At 40.5% G+C, this 21,729-nt stretch overlaps 2 protein-coding genes across 2 annotated transcripts; both read right to left on the reverse strand.

Moving 5' to 3' along the window:
• Positions 1-12,589: 12,589 nt before the first annotated feature.
• On the reverse strand, positions 12,590-17,356 carry fam8a1b (family with sequence similarity 8 member A1b). Its single transcript, XM_008277072.1, has 5 exons — positions 16,891-17,356; positions 14,973-15,093; positions 14,736-14,859; positions 14,510-14,649; positions 12,590-13,393 (listed from the first exon to the last, which is right to left on the reverse strand). Exons 1-5 carry the CDS (start codon positions 17,354-17,356, stop codon positions 13,249-13,251), a joined length of 996 nt encoding a protein of 331 aa, XP_008275294.1. The 3' UTR covers positions 12,590-13,248.
• Positions 17,357-20,122: 2,766 nt separating this feature from the next.
• Positions 20,123-21,045, reverse strand: LOC103353895 (fatty acid-binding protein, adipocyte-like). Its single transcript, XM_008277073.1, has 4 exons — positions 20,890-21,045; positions 20,580-20,755; positions 20,392-20,493; positions 20,123-20,278 (listed from the first exon to the last, which is right to left on the reverse strand). Exons 1-4 carry the CDS (start codon positions 20,960-20,962, stop codon positions 20,225-20,227), a joined length of 405 nt encoding a protein of 134 aa, XP_008275295.1. The 5' UTR covers positions 20,963-21,045; the 3' UTR covers positions 20,123-20,224.
• Positions 21,046-21,729: the final 684 nt, after the last annotated feature.

Here is a 21,729-nt window from a genome sequence, read left to right on the forward strand (position 1 = left end):
TTTAGAATTTGGTCTCCTCCTGTCACATTTTTACTCACTGTGGTTCATCTAAAATCCTGCACCTCTATGGAAACAGCACAACCATAAAGAAGAAGAAGGGAGAAATCAGAAATGTCTATTATCCACAATGACAAAAAAAAAAAGAATTTCTTTGATTATAATTTTTTAACAAAAATTGAACACAACACAAATCAGTATGGCAAGTTCCCACAGGTGTTACCGATTCTAGACAAAAACATCAGTGGCTCAAAATGCAACAGATGGGCTACTTGAATAGATCTATTTAGATTTTTTCATAACCTCTACAAACTAGATGTTTTTCACTGCACTCTGCACATCGACTCTAGAAAGATGTTTTACGATGTTGGATGTATTTTCCAACAACCTGCTCCTCTGTGCACCGTTTTCGAGCAGTTCTTCATTTATTTTATTGCTCGAGCATGTTTTATTTTCCTATCAGTCTCTCTTGTCTTTGCTCAGACTGCAGTTCACCTAAAAAGTGTCAGGATTTTTTGTCATTTAACTGCTAGTTGTGCAAAGGAGCACATTTTCTTAAAGCATCTGAATCAAATGGTTTATTTTAAGTGAATTTCTTCATAAGACATGTAGATTAAAGGGATTTTAAAGACAAGGCACAATCGTAAACTCAGATTTGGTTCATTTACAAGATTGAACCGCACATCCCACATGATTAGTTCAAGGACAGCTTGAAAATCCAACAATTTCTTTCTGTTTTTACAGTTTCTGGCTCGGATGAATGTTGTAATTCTAGTGGTTTTGAAACAGATGGCACGCCTTTAAAATCCGCTGTGGGCTTTGGAGACAGTTAACGTGGTCAAAGTAAGTGCAAATACCTCAAAATTGTACTGCAGCACTGTATTTGCATAATAAAATCTGCAACTTGTAGCCCACGTGTGCAGCATATTGCCATCAATACAAACAACTGAATCAACAAGTGGACACATGCATCTGTAGCGTTCATTCATTAAGTGCTTCCAGGACATTTAAGGTCTGCACGAATTAAAGCATGTTCACCTTTTCTTAGCATGCTGGAAGTCCTGTGTGAAGTTCTGTAAGGTTCGGCATCATTATTAAACATCATTTTTATCTGAGGTCCAAGCATCAGTGGAAATACTTCTTCCTCTGCCCCCCACACACACACTGAAAGGATTACAGAGAGGAAACAATTACTTCTTTAATCCATCACAGTAAATAGCCAGTAACGATACTGATTTTGATGATTTGTCAAGCAACAAACATGAAAAATTCTTTATCTCCTCAGACTCCCAAATTGCAGTCAGCGAAATAATGGTGTTTGAAGACGAGCTGTGTTTGTCTGGCTTGACTTAAACCACCTTTGAGAGGTGGGAATAAGCAGCAAGAGGCTCTATTATGGTCTAATGTTAGAAACATGAAGTGTTCTCCCAACTGTTTATACCATAAATCCATCCATTCATCCCTTAAGCCGGGCTACCTGAGCTTTAAAATCCAGACTGAATGTGAAATCAGCTTGTATCACACATGTAAGGGGCAACTTCACAGACACTCGTCTCTCTAATCTCAGAAAAAACCACAAGAAAATAATGGTGCATCACACACACCACGGAATATTATTAAGGTTATGGTGCCAGAGGGAGCCGTCAGGGAGCAGAGCAGCACCTCACATGATCAGCGAAATGTGGCGCAACAACTTTCTGTAACGCTAATGATGCTTTGCAGTGAGACACACAAGTTATGTGTCGTTAAATGTCGGGTGTCTCTGTGATACAAAGCAAGGTGTTGGAGGTTTTGTGTCGACTTTTCCCAGCTGTGGGGACGACAGTAAGGAAGCAAATCTTTGGATTCGACTGAGTTTTGGAGTAAATCTGGCACATTTTCCTGCATGAACCCCTTTATTTTTTTTTACATTTTCAGCGTTCTTTATCGGTTACAAGACAACATGAACTACAGTGCAATTCTGTGACGAAAGCATAACTTAAAAATAGAAGATATTGGTGCAACAGCTGGGTCAAAAAAAAAAAAGGACTACATGTGCTATATTTTTAGCATTCCTTCTCTCACATTTTGTTTCTTTCACTATCTTATCTAATATTTTCTGTACTTTAATTTTTTGTAAAGCACTTTGTAACCATAGTTTTGAAAGGTGCTATAGAAATACAGTTTATTTTTGTTGTTGTTACTAATTAAGCTGAGCTCAAATGACACAACAGATTTTCATTTAGGTTGCATCTTGTACATGAGGAAAAAACTTCTCGTGTATTTTCCTTTCTAATCTCAGACATGCACACACTAGAAAATCTGAAAAATAATTACCCACTACAGGATATTATTAAGATTACTGTGCCAGAGGGAGCAGCACACCACCCCACGTGTTCTCATGAGGAAACAGATGCAAATGAAACGGAGATGTGGAGCGACAAATTGCTGTTATAAATTTTCACAGAGAGAAAAAGCAATTTACGGTTTAAGCAATGAGTCAGGATGAGAAAATGCAGGTGAGATTTTTTTTTTTAATATTTCAGCCTGTTATAATCACAACCATCCAGGTTTTATTTCCTACATATCAAACATAATTGACAATATTGAGTGTGTGATCAGTGCAGGAGGTTGAAGACTGACTCCTTCACATTATCAAACAGCCAAACATCGGTTCCCAGACCAGATCTCTCCTCCGACTGTCAGCAGGGGTGAAATGAGGATACATCAGCCCGAACTCCTGTAGTCTGAGCACAGCATTCGCTATGGCTGCTTACCCTTTAGAGCGAGCCAATCACGGCAGACACTGAGGGACAACCTGGACAAGCTGCCAGCGAATCGCACGGCTACTCACCTATTATATCACTATTATGAGCTTCAAAAATTGCAGATAAACACCAGCTTTCATTGTTAGATTTTTTACCTCTGTGAAGAATAACAGCAAAGCTTGAAGAGATCACACAAAAAAAAAAAGCAGATACTGGAGCAAAGTTCAGTGTGAGAGGAGCAGCCACGGGGAAACGCTATGCATTAGTAATAAGGGGAATGGAAAGTGGAGTGTGGGTGGTGGGATTAGGAGGGCATTTGGTATCGGAGCGGGAGGTAAATAACCCTGGCTCGGTCCTGTCTGAGAGCGGACCCGCCTCTGCCGTGGCGCGCTCCAGTTTGGAGGAGGAACAACATGCATACTCCACGCTATGTGGGGAGAATGTGAAAGCGCCTGCTGCCATGGCAACAAGGCAGCTCCACGGTCTCCAGTCCCCATTAAGAAAGATGGGTGGCAACGTGGCTGTAGCTCAATGGTGGTGTAGCATGACACGCTGAAAGAGCCTATTGAAAGCCAGTGAATTCAGCAGTTAATGAAAAGAGCAAAGGGGGACGGCAAATCCACTCGGCAGGTGATACCGACCTCACCTCGCTTTCAGGCTCTCGTGAGAGGTGCGTGAATATCAAACTTGCTCAGTTTTTCCCCCTCTTCTGATTAGCAGATATTGTGCATTTTTGGTCCTCTGGGATGGATTATCTCTGAATTTGGGGGTTAAAAACAGCAGAGTGCTACTGAGTGACCTTGAGCGGAGTCCTTGGAAAGATGAAACAAATGAGATTAAAGCGCCGAAATCCAATTTCCTGGTTAAGAAAACGGTGTTCTGTTTAAAGTTTGTCATAATGTCAAGGAACAGCTCAGATTTCAAGAAACAGTCATGTACCTCGGCTTTCAAAACAGAAAAAAAAAGAGCCATGATGTAATCTCTTTTTTTTTCTTCTTTCAACTCCATGGTGACAGTCATTTTACATCAAAAAAAAAAAAAGACAGTGTCAGGAAATGTTTTGTTGTTTCAGGGTCTGGATGTTTTCCCTACAAAACATTTAAGAGTGCAAAAATGATTCATAGTTGAGCCTGTGGATGCTGGATGTGGAGGAGTAGATCAACAGCCAATTAATCAACCTGTTACATCAGAATGATTTCTATTATTTTTCTCATGCAGACATCTTACAAACAAATGTATTCCAGCAGCCAAAAAAATAAGTCTCCCCCCCCCTCTTCTCCCCTCCTCCCTGGAATAATGTGTTTTTGCTGCTAAGCATAACAGATTCCTTCGGCATGATAGACAGCAAACAGATTACTTAAAAAGTCTCAGTTAAATGTTTGTGGTTTTACTGTAGGCCACCATTAAACTGAATTCTTTAACTCCGTTTCATGTAGATACTGTGCGTGTAGGGGAAGCCAAATTCGGCAGAACAAAACAGATTTTCATCCTGAGTCCAAGTGCCAAGACTCTTTTCATTCAGCTGAAAATAGCAAAGCCACTGCTTACGCACATCTCCAGAACATAGTTTAGGCAACTAAAGGATTGGGTGGGAGTGATATGTGGAGGAGGAAATACAGCCACCGAAGGAACTCGGTGGGGTTTGTTCAAACACATGAACCAAATGAATCGGAAAGACACCAAATAGTGTAAAAAATAAATAAAGAAATAAAATCAAATATGAGCACAAAGTGATGCCAGGAAGCAAAAGTTGGCTTTTAATCACCGTTTCCAAAGAAAGATAAACGAGCGAGAGCCTCCCTAATAATGCTTTTCTATTTACATTTAATAACACGTATGTCAGGACGCGCGCCGGTTGTTCTGCCGTCGCTGCCACATGTGGATTCTGGAGGGAGGAACTCGACCATCACTGGAATGACCTCAGTGACCTCGGTGGAAGACCTCCCACTCCTTCAGTACCGCATTCACACGACAGAGGGCGGTTTACCGACTGACACCGAGCTGCAGTTCACAGTTAAAAGATACTGCACTTCCTAATATTAGTATTTCTTTTTGCCCCAATTCTATATTTTTATCTAATAAAAAACCCACACATACGGAGATTAAAACATAAGAAATAAGTGGACTGCATCGATAGTAAAGCTCATTCTGGTGCTTGATTTCTGTCTTTTTTCCAATTCTACAGTGAACATGTCCTTCATAAACGACAACAACCTCTGAGAAAATGAGCCAAATATATACAATAGCACACTGTAAATAATGCTGTGTATTATTTCATACATACTGACAAAACTAAAATGTGCTTTTCAAAATAAAGAGTAATAACTAAGCTTATTCAGTTTAACCTGTAATGTTTAAAGCAGTCATTGTGTGTCTTTATTGTTTCGTGTCTATTTGTGTCATTTTGTCATCTGTCCCATTTTGTATCTTGCTTTTGTTGTCTCGTGCGTCATTTTTTTGTCTTGTTTTCGTCGTCTTGTCTCATTTTTTTGTTGTTTGGCGTCTTGTTTTTCTCACTTTGTGTCGCATATTTGTTATTTTCTGTCTCAAACTATTTTCCGAGAGCTGCATGTTGGGCGCTTTGTCAAACCAGAGTAATTTGGTCATCATCAGGTAAAAATAAGGATGATATGGTCTCTGTAGTAAATGGATTTCAAAGAGATCGTTAAAAGAAGAGAGGAAAGACACAAGAATGATGTATATACGTATAGTTTTGCCATCTAACTGAAGGTGTCAGAAGAGTTTTTAAAGTTAAATAGACTTAATTCTTATTCAGCACTCAAGCTGAGTCCGTCTTTGCTTTTATATGAATTTGGTCCTACAACTGTGGTCCTGAAACTGCAGCCTCCTCTACTGCAGACACATTCTACAGGAAAATACAGTAAATTAATTACATTAAAATACAGTAATAAAACTATGAATAAGATTACAGTACCACTAGTAAAATACTGCAAATGAAAATCGAGCAATAATAAGTTACAGTTATAACACTGTGAATGCTTTTATAATAGGTTAAAATTGTAGGAAAACTTTTTACAGTGTCAAGAATTTTATTTAAATCTAATTTAAAGCTAATTATTAATTGTTGTCTTACTCTGTATGCAAAACCATAAAAAGTATAAAGGTACGCTCTATGTTTGATCTAAGGGATTCCTAAAAACTATGAATTATTCTTGTTTTTAAGCTTTTCTTTTTGCCCCTTTGAAATAATAAGCTGCTTTGATAAGTAGATATTGAATAAAATACATTTAAATACATAACTTAAAGGCAGCTGCTTCATATTGCATGACTCATAAAGCTTTCAGCAGGACAAATATCTTTATCTACCGCCTCATTTCTAAGGTATAACAAACTAAATGACTTCATCATACTGCTTTTTATGTCTGTTTTCCAGATAATCTTGTCATGTTTTTAGGTACATTTAAGTCCAGTGAGGACGTGAAGTCACAGTGTCTCTGGGCGTGAGGGGAAACTGCAGCGATTAGGTGACAAAAAAAGCCCCAAGCGGACAAGTTTCCCTCCAAAACAGAACCAGGAGGCAGATCCATTTCCCAGCCTTCAGTTTCTCATCTAACATGCAGCAACTTTTTTGACACCATCACAATGTTGGAAAAGGCCGAGTTTCTCTGCAGCAACAAATGCAGCATCCGTGGTTGTCTTGACAACTCAGGCTTCTCGCTGCCTCCAGCAGAAATGTACTGTATTGAAAAACACAAATACCCAGAAGCCTGCTGTTCACTCATAGAAAGCGCCATGAATGCTGTCAACACACATACGCAGTCTCTCTTTATGCTTCTGCAGCAGTCATCCTGAGTTTGCGCCCGCCTCGTATTCACGTCTATTTTTACACCAGGACAATGAACTCCGCAGCGCAGGCCATGTACTATTCTGGAAAATGAGTTTATTCATATCGTACTCATTCTTATTTATACGCGATCCTAGAAAATGAGGGCATTCATAATTTATTGCCATTGTAAAAAGTAATAAATCTGTGTTAATTGGATGTTGGTTAAATTGGCTTATAGGGACCGTATGAAAATGATTTGGGGGGTGAGGGAAAGCTTCCAATTGACTTTTTAAGAGGTGGTGAATAAAAATAATGAATGTATAAATGGTTTAATCACAAAAACAGAAGGTGCGTAAAAGATCGGTGCACCATTTTCACAATATGGAACAAATTTTATTAGAAATCATGACAAGTAAAAAACAAATGTGCCTCCCAAACATTTCAGTCATTGTCTTTTTTTTAACAAAGAGCTACTAAGTGAACAGTTATTACTGCTGTACTGTGTTAGGTGACAACAGGGACTCTTTTTTTAGCTGTTTTTCTTCAACAAAGTTTTTTTTTTACTGCAAAAAATATGAATGAATGATGAAGCCATGTAACCACTGAAACTATTGGGGATATTTACATCCATATCCATCCATCTATTATCTATGCACCACTTAATCCTCATTAGGGTCGTGGGGGGCTGGAGTCTATCCCAGCCGACTTAGGGTGAAGACAGGGGACACCCTGGACAGGTCACCAGTCTATCACAGGGCTACACTTAGAGACAGACAACCAAGCACACTCACATTCACACCTACGGACAATTTAGAATCACCAATTAACCTCAGCATGTTTTTGGACTGTGTGGGAGGAAGCCGGAGAACCCGGACAGAACACACGCTGCACTTGGAGAACATGTAAACTCCACGCAGAAAGATTCCGGTGTCCCCACCGGGACGCGAACCGGCAACCTTCTTGCTGCGAGACAACAGTGCTACCAACTGCACCACCCTGCAGCCCATCCATATACATGCATAATATTTTGAATTTTCCCCCCATGTCTGGATTCTGTGTTTTCCTTGACTAAAATAAAGACATTTTCAGCATAAATTAATGCAGAAAATACACAAATGGGTGCAAAATGAACCTGAATGCAGGAAATGAAGCGTCCATTAAGACATTTTAATTAAATCTATCATTCAGTCTGACCGGGGTCCTATTTGACGATTGGAAGTTGTTTAATTTAATATTGCATGTTATGAATCTAGGGTGCACATAGCTCACCACGCTAAGCGGCCCCTTCCCGCACTGGGAACTAGTCCTGGCGTCAGAGGCCCCGGGTTCGTATCCGGCTCAGGGCTCATCACACTTTTCTGACCTGTCCAGGGTGTCCCCTGCCTTCGCCCTAAGTCAGCTGGGATAGACTCCAGGCTCCTAGTGAGGACTAAGTGGTGTATAGATGATGGATGGATGTTATGAATCTACATGTTAATTTGCAGCATTTTGTTTTTACTATAAATAATGTTCATGTTTTTTCTACTGGGTTTGGATTGACAATATCACAGTTACCAGCAGAGCGCTGCAGCAGACTGAGCTTCAACCTAAACCATCATTAACTTTAAAATCTCTGAACTGGAGTTTTATTCTTGCTTCTCTTCAACGTCAAACATCTGGGAATCAGTCACAGAATGAATTTTTTGGGGGGGGGCTTTTTGCCTTTATTTTTTTTAGAGCAGTAGAGATAAACAGGAAAGGAGGGAGAAGAATGGGGAGAGACCTGCAGCAAAGGGTCGTGAGCAGGAGTCGAACCCACGACCGCTGCTCCAGGGAACTATAGCCCCTGTTTGTGGGTCACCCGCTCAAACAGGTGAGCTATAGGGGCACCCACAGAATGATTTTTATGTATTATTTTGCATATATTGGATGATTACATCTGAAATTGTTAGGAGTCTTCTGCTCGATCATCTCTGATTTGTTGATTTTTTTATAAATTATCTATCATAAACTGTGTAAAACCATTTTGGATCAGGCTATCAACTAATATTTTTGTTTCAGTGGTAAAGTGAACATTTCTGCTCAATCAGTTATGAAATATATTTAATATTACACAAAGTATCCTACATGTTTTGTATTTTTGTGACATGCAGCTACATATGGTTCAGAAAATATCTCTAGTAGACTTCTGAAGCATCTTTTTTTTTAATTATTTCTGTCCAATGCTGCAGATTCTGAATCAATGACATGATGAGAAATAACAGCAAACATTTCAGGATTTTATATTTAATAATTAATTAACTATTGTTGTCCAAACATAGGTTCAGATTTTATTGTGTATGATAAAATGTGCTGAAAGTGGATCAATTGGCTGTTTGTTTGTTTTTTTATGCAACTTAGAAAGTAATTTATATACCAAACTAAAATCTTACAAATCCCTTTACGATGCTAAATGCAAATCAGAGATGGCTGAGTAGAAACTTTTTAGAAAATTGCATGATTTGAGATTAAATTGTCCCACTGTTTGGACTAATGGATGCAAGAACAAAAAATGTAAATATAGCGTGAATGTGTTTCAGGTATGTAGGTATATGTGTGTGTTACCTCACGACACCTTGACTGTTGGAGCAGGCGTTTCAACTCCCTCCCCAGTCAACAGGTCTCCTCTTCATCAGCAGCCCTTTCCACTCAGCCAGAACCCAGCCAGCCTGTAATTACTGCCTCCACTCGAGAGGAATACCAACAGGCGCAGACACACTGGGAGGAACGGCAACAACAACAGGGAGCAGCGTTTCAGCCCACAGCGCCCTTCCACGACTTCAAAACACCTGCAGCCGGCTGCTGCGCGCGAGCAGCAGCTGCCATTTGGGAAGATCTAATGAGCAAACGGCGGCTTTAATGAAACAAACTTTATCATTCTCAGAGAATATCCGGAGCCCAGACTGTTTACCTCATCCCCGTGGCCTGAGCACGGCTCTGTTCAGACACAGACACATGGCGGTGACAGAAAGCTGTGAGCTGCCTGTACATGACTCCCTTGTTAGAAGAGCCAGAGAGGGTGGCAGGAACTCAGGCTGGACACTACGTCAACTCAACACCGTATGGCACGCCATGTGGCAGCAAGCAACTAGGATTTTTCAAGCGTGGAACTACACAAGACATAGATAACACTTGCAGCTCACCTCTTCTACACATAATTGGGAAAAATAATTTGATGGATCACCTCTAACAAAAAAAAAGGGGGCCTTTTCGGTTATTTTTACACTCAGCTTGAGCAGGAATCACTTCCAGCTTCATAAGTGCCACATTTATAGAAACACGGATGAACCTCAGTGGGATTTACACACAAATGTCACTAGTTTATTTAAAAAAAAACAAACAATTCTTACTCATTGTAGCTGCAAAGTAGCTTCACACACAAAAAAAGGTGAACCAGAGTGATGAACGTCCCCCTTAGCGCTCCTAAAATCTTCCTCCTGCACATCCTCAATATAAAAATAGATTACAAACACGGCACAACTCTAAATCGAGCTCCACTCACTCATCAATATACAGCACGGTAATGGAGGTGGGTAGTTTCTGCCCACACTTTCTGGTCCTCACTGAAGCTCTCCATGACTGGGAGTTGTACTGTATTATTCCATCGCCTATGGCATGATGCATGGCAGCCGCAACTGGGGAGGGAGTAGGGGGGTCACTCTGTAATCTGGGAGCACCATCTGTGGCTGTCAGCTGAAGCTGCCACTTAGTGGGCCCTAACACAATCAGCATGTCAACACTTGCCAACAATTGGAGCTTCCACAGTCGCCTCTAATGTGCCAGAAAATTCTAAGTACGGAGGAGAAACGCCTCAGAAATGAGCTGATTCGAGCTCGATTCTGGAGGAGGCCGAATCATGTCGCGGGGCAGACGGAGTGATTCGGCCTCTGCGGCGATGAATGAAGATCACACGCACAGATTTTTTTTTTAGCTGAAAATACTGCAAGCACATCACAGTGCAGCGGATGGAGAAGTGATGTGTGTCCGTGTGAGCAGCGAACACTCACTAGATGGAGCCAAACGCTTATGACAGGCAAAAATAATCATCACTCTGGGTTCCATTTTCACAATGTCACCCTCTCACAACAGAGAAAAACTGCATTTATGGATTCTGGGTAAATTATTCTGATAAATGTAGCTGTCACTTTTACTCTATTTAAATTTAACTGGAGAAAACGACTGACCAGCATCTTTGTCAAGGAAATGATAGTGGAATATATCACTTCATGTATTTTTACGGCATTCAATCAACCCATGAATTGTCACAATCTGTTCCATCTATAATGCCTCACATCTAGAACTGCAAACTTGTGAGATCTCAATTTAATGAGCACTCGATATAATAACACCCCAGGCTATAAGAATAAAGCTTTAATGCACCTTTGCATGCTGGATCTTTGACATAGACCTTTCCAAAAATCGATTTGCATGTTCGGTGTTGTGACAGTTGTGGTGCAGAATATTCAGTAGCCACTAGCGCCTTGTACGGACGCTTCAGCATTTTCAACTTATAAATCTGTGTTTCTACTTTGTGACCTCACTGCTTTTCTCTAACCCCTTTACTTTTTAGGATATGTGAAATTTTCCCCCAATAACCCTTTACAGACAAAATAAAACTGTGCTTTTACATACAGTGAAGTCCAAAATCATTCAAACTTTCATTTATCTTGCACTATTTTTTGACCAGTAGGTTTCTTCTGACTGAAAATAACAAACAAGTGCCAAAAAAAAAGGTTGTTTTATAAAAATGCTAAGTCTAAAATGACTCATACCTCTTTAAATTGCTGCAAATTTTTAAAGAAAGTGCAGCTTCTACACCATTCCAAATGGCTCTGTTAATTTCTACCATGTTCCAGAGCGTTCTAATACACTACAAACAAAGAACAGCTGATGCAGTAGTTCTCTAGTCACTTCCAAGTCATGGCTAAAACCACAGAGCTCAGTCAGCTGCTGTTAGGGTCCATCACAGAGAGAAAGCTGCACATTGTAGCTGTTTACAAGATGATCAAAAGCTGTAAAGTGCTTTCTAAGTGCCAGTGGCCACAGTGCAAAGCATCACTAGAAAGTTCCACACTGAAAAATCTTTAGTATGAAGCCAAAAGTCAGCCCTGCAGTGGCATGAGAGACCAAGAAGAACCCAAGGATCAGCACCAAGAGCATCCTGATAACAAAATCTCAACGCAGACACTGAACAAGGCTGGTGTCCATCCAGGCCAAGGAGGACTCTACTTGTCCAAGACGGTTACACAAAGTTCAGCTGGACAAAGAAGAAAATTCTGTGCTGGGATGAGATGAAAATGCAGCAGTTTGGACACAGAGAAAGGAGATGGATTCAAGACCAAGAGCAGCATCTCCACGGTCCAACATGGTGGTGGAACGTGATGCTTTGGGGCTGTTGTTGAGCCGACGGACCAGACAGCCTGGTCAGAGGAAACGGCATCATGAGAAAAGAGGAGAACATTCAGATTGTGGAGGAGAACATCAGGCAGTCTGCAGGAACATTGGGCAGCATTGGAGCATCCACAAGACAATGATGTGAAACATGCAGCCAAAGTGGTGAAGAAACAGTGAAGAGGAAACAATGAGGAGATGTTGGAGCGGCCCAGCCAGAGTCCAGACCTGAATCCATCCAGAACCTGTGGAGGAACTGAAGAGCAGAGTGATGGAGAGGAAGCCTTCAAGCTCCAAGAGCTGCAGATGAACACTTGGAGGAACTAAATCCCAGTGGAGACCTGCAGGAAGACTTTGATACTGATTACTGAGGAGGAGTGTGAATCATTTTAGCCATAATAGTTCAAACGAATCACTAACATATCCAACATTGTGTATTGCTGTCTTTTGTCACTCGTTTATGGAATTTCCAAGTGAAAGAAACCTATTGTTCAAATAGAAATTCACTAAATCTAAATTTTGAATAATTATGTCACATTAACATCCTAAAAGCAGTAAAGATAACAAAACACAATTTAACTTGTATTAGAATATTGTCAGAATAATCAAATAGCTGAAAAACAGCTAAAAGACAGACATCTCAAACATGCAGGAAATTAGTGGTGGTTTAATTTAATCTTCTGAAATGCAAAAAACAGTTAATCACATAAAATGTGTAATACGTCAATTTTTCAATCACACACATGCTGTCAGAGTAAAGGAAGAGCAGTTGTGGTAAGGTCTACATTTCCCTTCAGTACATTTAAATGTGCCTTTAAACCAGAGTTTTTCAGCTGTCAAAAAAGCCGAGCATACAACTCTTGGGACAAATATTTAATACAAAAAGATACTGAAGGTATAATCTCATAAATGCATATTTAGCGAACTTAAATACTGAGTGATACAAGACATTCACCCTTAATCTGGAAGAGAATTTAAAAAAAGAGGCAAGTCTTGTGTTAATGAAAAAGTAGCATCGTTTCTCCTGCGTGTAAAACGGACCATTTGGCACAGGAGCAGATTCTGAAAGCGGCATGTACGCAGAGATACATGCAGAAATACAGTGTGTGTCGGAAACAAACCAAACCCAGGCTGTAGGAAACAGTTCGTACACATGTGTCTTCAATTCTCTGCAACCACCTCAGCTCTCCCGTGTTCTGATGCCTTCAAAGAGCGTCTGAGGTCTGCAGGCTTTTTTTTTTTTTTTAAAAACATCACACGGTGCCTGTCCAGAGTTGTTGTAAGACTCTTTTTCTGCACACTTCAGCATCATCTGGCCCTGGAGCGCTTGACAACAATCGTACCAGCTACCATATCATACACAGTCCTGTTGTGCTGGAAGAACAGGAGTGTGATGAAGGCCGGGAAAAAGAAGGCAATAGAAAAGTTCTTGTTCAAGGCTCGGACAGTTGATCTGTGGACGGAGACAGAAACGGTGGCTCTGTTACGTGATGTGAAGCAGGTCGTGCATATAAATAGACGGCTTTCCACTGCAGGAACTTGTGGCAGATGCGAGGAGGTGCGAACATTTAGGAGAACAGTCCAATAATTTGCTCTTTCAGCTTTTCTGTTTCCATTTTAGTGCAGCATCCAACAGTGTAGACGCTGACATCAGAGCTCTGCATTCGCCAAAACAAATAGTAGTTACTGGACTTAACTCCAGTTCTAAGACAACGTAGGAAATATAACAATATAGGTTTGCTATGTTCTCTTATATGGAAAATTTTACGCTGTTGATTGCGATGTTAGAAAACGGAAGTCTGCACTCCTGAACGAGGACATCGAGAAGACAGAAAAAAACCTGTGTTGAGACCCACAAGGCAGATTTTCAGCTCTTGTTTAAGTGGGGAAAAAAAACATAGATAAGGAGAAGAACAAGATGAACTTTGCATTATTTATGTGTTTTGGGGGGGTTTTTATGTCCTCTTTTCATTGTTTACTTTGGAGCAAAAATTTGAATGCAGGACTTTTTTCTTTTGACAGCAAATATCAACAGTGGCGCGGTATCTGCACAGATCCACCGAGCGTCTGCTCTTACATGCCAAAGACTTGTTGCACTTGTGGCAACAAGCCTCGTCAGCACTGACTCTAGTAAAATGTAACCACACTTTTGAATGCTTTTCTGCCATTGTCACGAAGAGCAGGCTCTGTGTGTGTCTGCTGCAGCTTGTTGCAGAGACAGCTGGCCCTACCTCTTGTACACTCTTCTAGGTTAGGAACAGACAAAATGCTTCATAGTGATGATGAGACAAAATGTGCAAAATCATATTCATGTAGCAAAAATAAATAGAAAATGTATGTTCTTGATTTATTTTTTATTGGTTTAATGCCAGGATTCAGGGTTTGTTCCTGGAGGAAGTACCTCTCAGTCACCCCCTGAAAGAGGTTCTCCAGAGGCAGTCAGAACGCACACAATAGTTTGGGTCGCCCGAAATCTGCCCACAAGTTCCTGCGAGAAGTTTCATAACAGAAAAAGCAATTTTTTTGTTGTGAAACTTCTGAAATACAAACTTTAAGATGAAGTACTCACGCAGATAGAGAGACGTTAGTCGCTGGCACCACTAGAACCCTGTTGGGCTGAACCAGAACTGACGAATCGCATGTGACAACTCTGAGTCCGATGAGAAACTTCCCTGGAGTGGCTCCTCCTGCTCCCCAAATGCACACGATCTGAACGCAGAAAGGAGCTGTCACTGAGCTGTCTCCTAATAGCACAAAGTCAGACTCATGACAAGAACGTTAACGTGAGCGCTCACCTCGTAAAAACACACTAATATCCGGTACACGAGAGCAACAAGCATCATTTTCTGAAGCTCCTCCATCGACGTGTCTTCGTCTATTTCCTCCACTATGAAATGCATGGCGAACTTAGAAACATCTCTGCAAAACAAAAAACAAAAAAAAGACTTTAGTTTTGCTTTAAAAAGTGGAAAAAAAGCACAGGTTTGAATGTCACTTTGCCACCGCTATTTACATAAACCAAATAGACTCACTTGATTCCACTGAGGTGCATAATACTGATGATTATGGTTGCTTTGATGAAAAACAATATGAAGAAATCCACCATCTCAGCCATTAGTCTTTGGAGCGGTGAAGGAATGCTATACTCCCGACCTGGTGGAGAGTCACACCAAAGAAAAGTCAAACAGGTACACGACAATATATGGCCAAAAGGCTTCTACAAAGTCATTGCTCTCATTTAGCCACAAGAGCATCTGTTGATGATGAGGCCTAATTTGCAGCAAGTGTTCCACTTAATGCCAAGTTAGTTCAATGGTGACAACTAGTACAGATATTATTGTATGCTTAAGAATTCTGATTTTCTTGAGTAAAGGGGTGCCTCCGAACCACGAAAAAAAACCCCAGACCAAAACAAGAAAAGTACTTTTGAGCCCAAAATTCTTCATACCCATGCCAAAATTTTGATATAGCATTTTTGTATTTTTATTTGACCAATAGGTTTCTTCTGGCTGGAAATGACTTAACAAGTGACAAAAGACATTGTGTTAAAGATATTTATAAGAAATTTAAAAAAATATTTCTATGTGGTTTTTTTTTGTTTGTTTTGTTTTTTTAATTTTTACTACATATGCCACGTCCAAATCTATCTATACCATTTCTCAGTATTCAAAGTCAAAGCCGTTATTTGCCACCACACCAAACATTTATTTTATTCACTAACAGTCTTCCTGCAGGTCTCCACTGGGATTCTGCTCCTCCAAGTGTCCATCTGCAGCTCTCTGAGCTTGAAGGCTTCCTCTCCATCACTCTGCTCTTCAGCTCCTCCACAGGTTCTGGATGGATTCAGGTCTGGACTCTGGCTGGGCCGCTCCAACATCTCCTCATTGTTTCCTCTTCACCGTTTCTTCACCACTTTGGCTGCATGTTTCACATCATGGTCTTGTTGAAGCTCCACTGCTGCCCAAGCAGCAGTGTTCCTGCAGACCGCCTGATGTTCTCCTCTGTTCTCATGAAGCCGTTTCCTCTGACCAGGCTGTCTGGTCCGTCGGCTCAACAACAGCCCCAAAGCATCACGCTTCACCACCATGTTGGACCGGGGAGATGCTGCTCTTGGCCTTTAATGCTTCTCTTCTTTGTGTCCAGAAAACTCTATTCTCATGTGATCTGGCCACAGATGTTATGAGCAGCAGCTTTAATCTTTGTCCAGCTGAGCTTTTGTGTGTCTGTTTTGAAGAAATAAAGTCCTCTTTGGTCTGCGTCCATGGAGTCCAGCATTGTTCAGTGTCCGATGTTGATATCAGAACTGCTCACATTCATCAGGATGCTCTTGGTGCTGATCCTTAGATTCTCCAACCCTGGAAGTTTTTCACAGTGTGGAACTCCTTGTACTATTTGATTACGATCTGCTGGCACTTGAAAACACGTGGATATGACTTTACAACCTTTGAACATCTTGTGAACAGCAACAACGTGCAGCTCTCTTTCAGTGATGGACCATAATTGCAGCTCTTTGGTTTCAGCCATGACTTGCAGTTGACTAGTATCTGACTGGAGAACTACTGCATCAGCTGCATTCGTTTATAGTGTATTAGAACATGGCAAGAATTAGCAGGAACGTTTGTCATGGTGCATTATCTTAAAGAATTGAAGGCTGTGAGTCATTTTGGACAAGGTTTGTTTGATAAAGATATACAAACAAACACAGAGTTAGCTCAAATGTGTGCCTGACATGTCTAACACAATGTCACTTCATTTTTGTCATTTCCAAACCTGTTGCTTAAATATAAATTCACTATGAATTTAAAGTTGACATGGGTATGAATAATTTAGGGCTTCGATGTAAGGTTGACAGGGGTGTGTCAAGATACGTGTGGTAGTTGTCGGTCTACATTTTGACAACCTGCAGACACAAAGCAGCAGTTTATTTTATTTGTATTTATTTTTTTTTACCTGGTCTCTGAGCGTTTCCATTCTCCTGCGGCTGCTGCTGCTGAGGCTGAGCGGCCACAGCAGCCCCGCCGGCGGCTTCCCCTCCGCGGTTGCTCGGGGAGGTGACCGCCGGCGGGTAAGGCAACAGGGGAAGACCAAACGGACTGGAGTACCAGTTGTGGGAGTTAAAATCCAGAGCCGTGGACGTCCCGCCGGGCGGCTGCAGATAATACGGGCAGGACATGGCTGACGCTGCCAGCCAGCTCTGCCAGTTCACATATCCAGTGTAGTACTGCCACATCCATGCCTGCAGCTTCTCGCAGTACTCCGTCGTGGCGCGGCTTCCTGCGGCGTCTTTCCCGGCCTCAGCCCCGCTCTGGTCACCGGTTCTTGGAGTTGCCTCGTCAACGAGTGTCTTAACCGGATTAGCAAAAGGTTTATTCTTTTCTTTATCGACTTCCATATTTGTGTTTTCTTGGTCGGCCATGTTTGATGGCGTTGCGGAACGTCATGTAGGAAGGTTTCATCTCGGATAAAGACAGGGTGCGTGAGAATTTAATGCTACGATCGAGGAGAACATTATTGTTAGGAAGTATATAACCACATATTTAATAATGAGTTATTTATTTGTTTATGATAGACAAACTCACAACCTCTTGTCCGTTTCATGAGTAATTGTGACATCGCCTCCCCCCTCTGACAGGCTGCAGTGGTACAGTCCAGTCAGTCCCTGCCGTTACAGGAAGCGGCCACTAGGGTGCAGCATTTCTCCCAAAATAAAAGCTGCTGTGATGTTAATGAAATTCAGGGTCCTCCAGTTCATGTTATGTAATAATTCAAATCAGTATGTAATGCAGCAAAACATGTCAGAATGTAGCTTTTGGATTTGTTTGAATGATCCCACTTCAATCTTTGATTAAAAACATTCATATTTAGAACTTAATTAATTAGAAAACTATTGTGGAATTTTGATTATTTGCTGCAAAAATCTTCTGGTTGTAGCTTCACATTGGTGGATGCAGGTCAAGCAGTTTAAGGACTGCTCTGTCATGAAAATGCCATAGAAATCTTTGGATTTGTTGGATTGAATGTATATTTCTGTGGGGTTTTAGCTATATTTTTTTACAATTAGTCAGATAATTTGTTAGAATATATGACATTTATGTTAGTCAGGACAATTTACATTTTATAAAATGTTGTCTGGTCCCAACCTTGATAGGTAATTTAGTGAACAGTGAATGGATTTGTTGGGTTTTGGATGTATAATTTTGTGGACTTTTAGCTTTACTTTTTTTAAATTGTCACAAATTTTGTAAAAGTATATAATATTGTAGGTTTTTAACGGTAATGTTTAAGTTATTCAGGTTAATTTGTATTATATATATATTATTGTACAGTCTTCGTCTTAATAGTTGATTCAGTTAATAGTGGAATTGTTAATTCCCTATGAGGAATATGCTTTCTAACTGTGAATCTTTTTGGATTTGTTGGGCTTGCCATGTATAATTTTGTACAGGGTTAACTTTACCTGTCAAACCAGTCAGGTAATTTGCTCAAATATATCATATTGTAGGTTCTTAACTTTAATATTTAGCTTCGTTGTGTTAATTTGTGTTATATATGATATTGCAGGGTCTTAACCTTACTATAAAATTTGTGTTTTAGATCATTTTGTATCAATCATTTCTAAATTACTCAGTCAAATTTGCATAATGAACAACACTGTCGGGTCTTTGCTTTAATATTTAAACTTTTTAGGTTATTACGCGTTGCTGTTTTTATTTCTCTCCTGGAAAACTGTTGTTTTAAATGTGGTCTGTATAAGCAAGTCACTTGACTTCACTTTAGATCCTTTTAACATCTGATGCAATTTGTTATTTTGTACACATATTTTAAGTTATAGCACACTTTTATTTAGCCAGTACGTTTCTTCTGGCAGGTACTGAAACAGACATGTGACAAAAGATAGTAAGACATTGTGTTTAAGATGATAAATTCGAACAATTTGTTACATTTTTACTGAGGATGCCATGTTTAAAATGATCTATACCCTTTTCCAGTGATCAGTGACATCTTTTTTTATTGTTATCTTGGATGCGTTACAGGTTAAATGATGAACCCGTCGTAACCAATAGATTAATTTAATTAAATAGGAAAACAGTATTTGTTTGTATGTAGCCACCGGCTGCTCTTAAGACTAACAAAGGAGCCCTTAAGTCGATTTAGAACAATACAAGAATTCACCAGCTGATGGTGTGATTGTGTTTAAAGGGATAAAAACCATTTCAAAGAAGGTCTGCGTCTTAAAACCTGCACACAACCCAAAGTAAGCTTAATCCTTAACAATGGGGTATTCAAAATTTCAAAATGAGATGGGAAGGAGTGAATTTTCTGCACACAAAAAAAATTGTATCCGATCCATGCATATTACCAAAATACGCATTTTTGCACATATTATGTTCCCAGTATTTAAGAACAGTTAAAGCAACTCCCGTGTGCATGCGGCATGGTCTTATACAACGTGGCACTCCAGACAAACGGACCAGCTTGTCGGTAGTCAGCACTCATTGTTGCCTGACCACCACCTGGGGTCACAATCATTCACTAAAGCCTGGAAATCTTTTGGAGGATTTATGCCTCAACCTACTGCTCCAAAGAACCCTAATTAAAACGAATTACGTGCGCTTGCTCGACTTCCACGTCTGTGCATCCGAGACGAGAGGCCTGTTACAATCTGAGGTCACCGTTCCAGACCCCAAGCAGGGATTTTAGGCCTCCCCCTCCCCTCATCACCCACGTCCTTGTCCTCAGAGGGCTGCTCTCTGAGAACATGTTGCTTTTTCTTGTCGCAACAAAAGGCCTTTGTGCACCCCCCACCCTCTTTCCATGTAGCTTTTTAGATTAGTCTCTCCAGCCAAGCAGCTTTGTTTCCTTGCTATAAGATGTGTAATCTAATGTTTAAACTATTTACTTGCTTTAATTTAAATCTGGCAACCAGCCCTGTAATCTAAATCACATTACATCGAGGAAATGCTGATCAAGAGGGACTCATAATCACATGGTGCTAGAAAAATGAGGTCAGTGTTCTCAAACGTTATTGACTTCTGAGCGATTAGTTCGCCTTTCAAAGTAGCTTTTGCTAAAGCTAGACATGGTCTGATTTAGTGGCATTTTTGAAGCATCGAGTGCATTTTCTGCAACTTTTTAACAATTTGGAAATGTCACAGAATGAGCATGAATAACTGATACAGACTTGAGTATCACAGTTCAGACTTTATTGGCATGTTTGGCAACAGCTCAGTGCATTTGGTGTCTTGATAGTAGAGAGGTCAAGGCCAAAATAGACAAAAAGGCATTAAGCGTCTTTCTCATAGGTCCTCACTGCAACAATATCATCCATGACACATTTCTGTTGAGACAGGAGACAAAAAACGCATCACATCCCTCATTTAATGTCAATAAAGTGTTAAGTTAGAAGATCAGGAACGTGCAAATTAATCAGGTAAACGGTTGATTACTCACAGCCGTCAGTTTGCCATCCTGAATCTCTCGCTCCAGCGTGGTCGTCTTGCCTTCCCAGTTCTGTACTTGCACAAGTTTTCCGTTCTCACAAGTGAAGGTGGTCTGAAAATTAAATCAGGAGTCAGAAAGGCACGAAAAATTTATTTAAAAGGAAAAAAAAAAAAGAAAAAGCTTCTAACGAGGCCCACCTTGGTGGTCCGGCCGTCTGCGGTGGTCTCGTCAAACTGCTCGTTGAGCTTGAATTTGGTCTCGGTGGTCTTGAAGGTGGTCTCAGACTTCATTGTAATGACCCCATCATCGCCCACGCTGATCACCAGCTTGGGCTTGGCCAGGTTGCCCATTTGCCGGGTGGCAAAGTTCACACCTTTAAAAGACAAAGAGGCTGAATGAGGAGGACGCTTCTGCTCTGAGACTCAGTCATGAAACTTACAGCTCAGACTTGGCCACTTTCTGAAGCCCCCCCTTTAAAATTCTAAAGTTAATGAACAGCAACATTACCGATGGCCTTCATGTATTCATCGAAGTTGTCGCTGGAAGCCAGTTTCCAGGTGCCCTCGAACTGCTCGACCATGGTGCTGATGCTGAGGCTCGGTGTGCTGCGGGGGTCTGGGTGCGTGTCCACGGTGAGGCGCGGAGAGAACTGACACGCTGCACAAAGACTGTATTTGAAGGCCGCCCGAGCACGTGGTCGATGCGGAGCCGCCAATCAACGGCAGGTGCGGGCGTTGCCATAGAGACGGGCGGATCAAGGAGGGGGCGTGGCCTTAAATCTGATTCCGTTGATGTGTTTGATGAGGCGCGTGCGTTCAGTGACCAGCGGAAGAGGTGATGACATGAGCTGACCTCTATCAGTCAGTCAGAGTTTATTAAACACAAGATGATTTACAGGAAGAAAAGGAATAAAAATAATAATGAAAAACAATAATTAGAAAGAAAAGAAAAAAAGAATTCCACCTTCCTACACCTGCCATAATCTTATTGTAAATTAAGGACTCTATAAAAGGGACTGAAGGACTCATTATAAATAAATGCGACGAGAAAACAGCAAAAAAAGTGCAAAACAGCAAAAATAAAACAAGACTTTTAAAAAGTCAGTGATAAAAGACAGATAAAATAGACTAAATTTGTATAAATAAAGAAATAAAATGGATTTTTAAATGAAAGTATTGAAATTATTGTTGTTGTAATTTCAGTAATAATTAAAAATAATGACAATAAATGTATTCATATTTTAATTATATTTAATTATGCTTTGGGGGGTATTTATTTATACTTTATTTTAAAAGTCAAAGTGATAAAAGATGGATAAAATAGACTAAAGTGTATAAATAGATCAAT

This window comes from Stegastes partitus, unplaced genomic scaffold (genome assembly GCF_000690725.1).
Source record: "Stegastes partitus isolate 25-593 unplaced genomic scaffold, Stegastes_partitus-1.0.2 Scaffold88, whole genome shotgun sequence".
NCBI classification, from domain to species: domain Eukaryota; kingdom Metazoa; phylum Chordata; class Actinopteri; family Pomacentridae; genus Stegastes; species Stegastes partitus.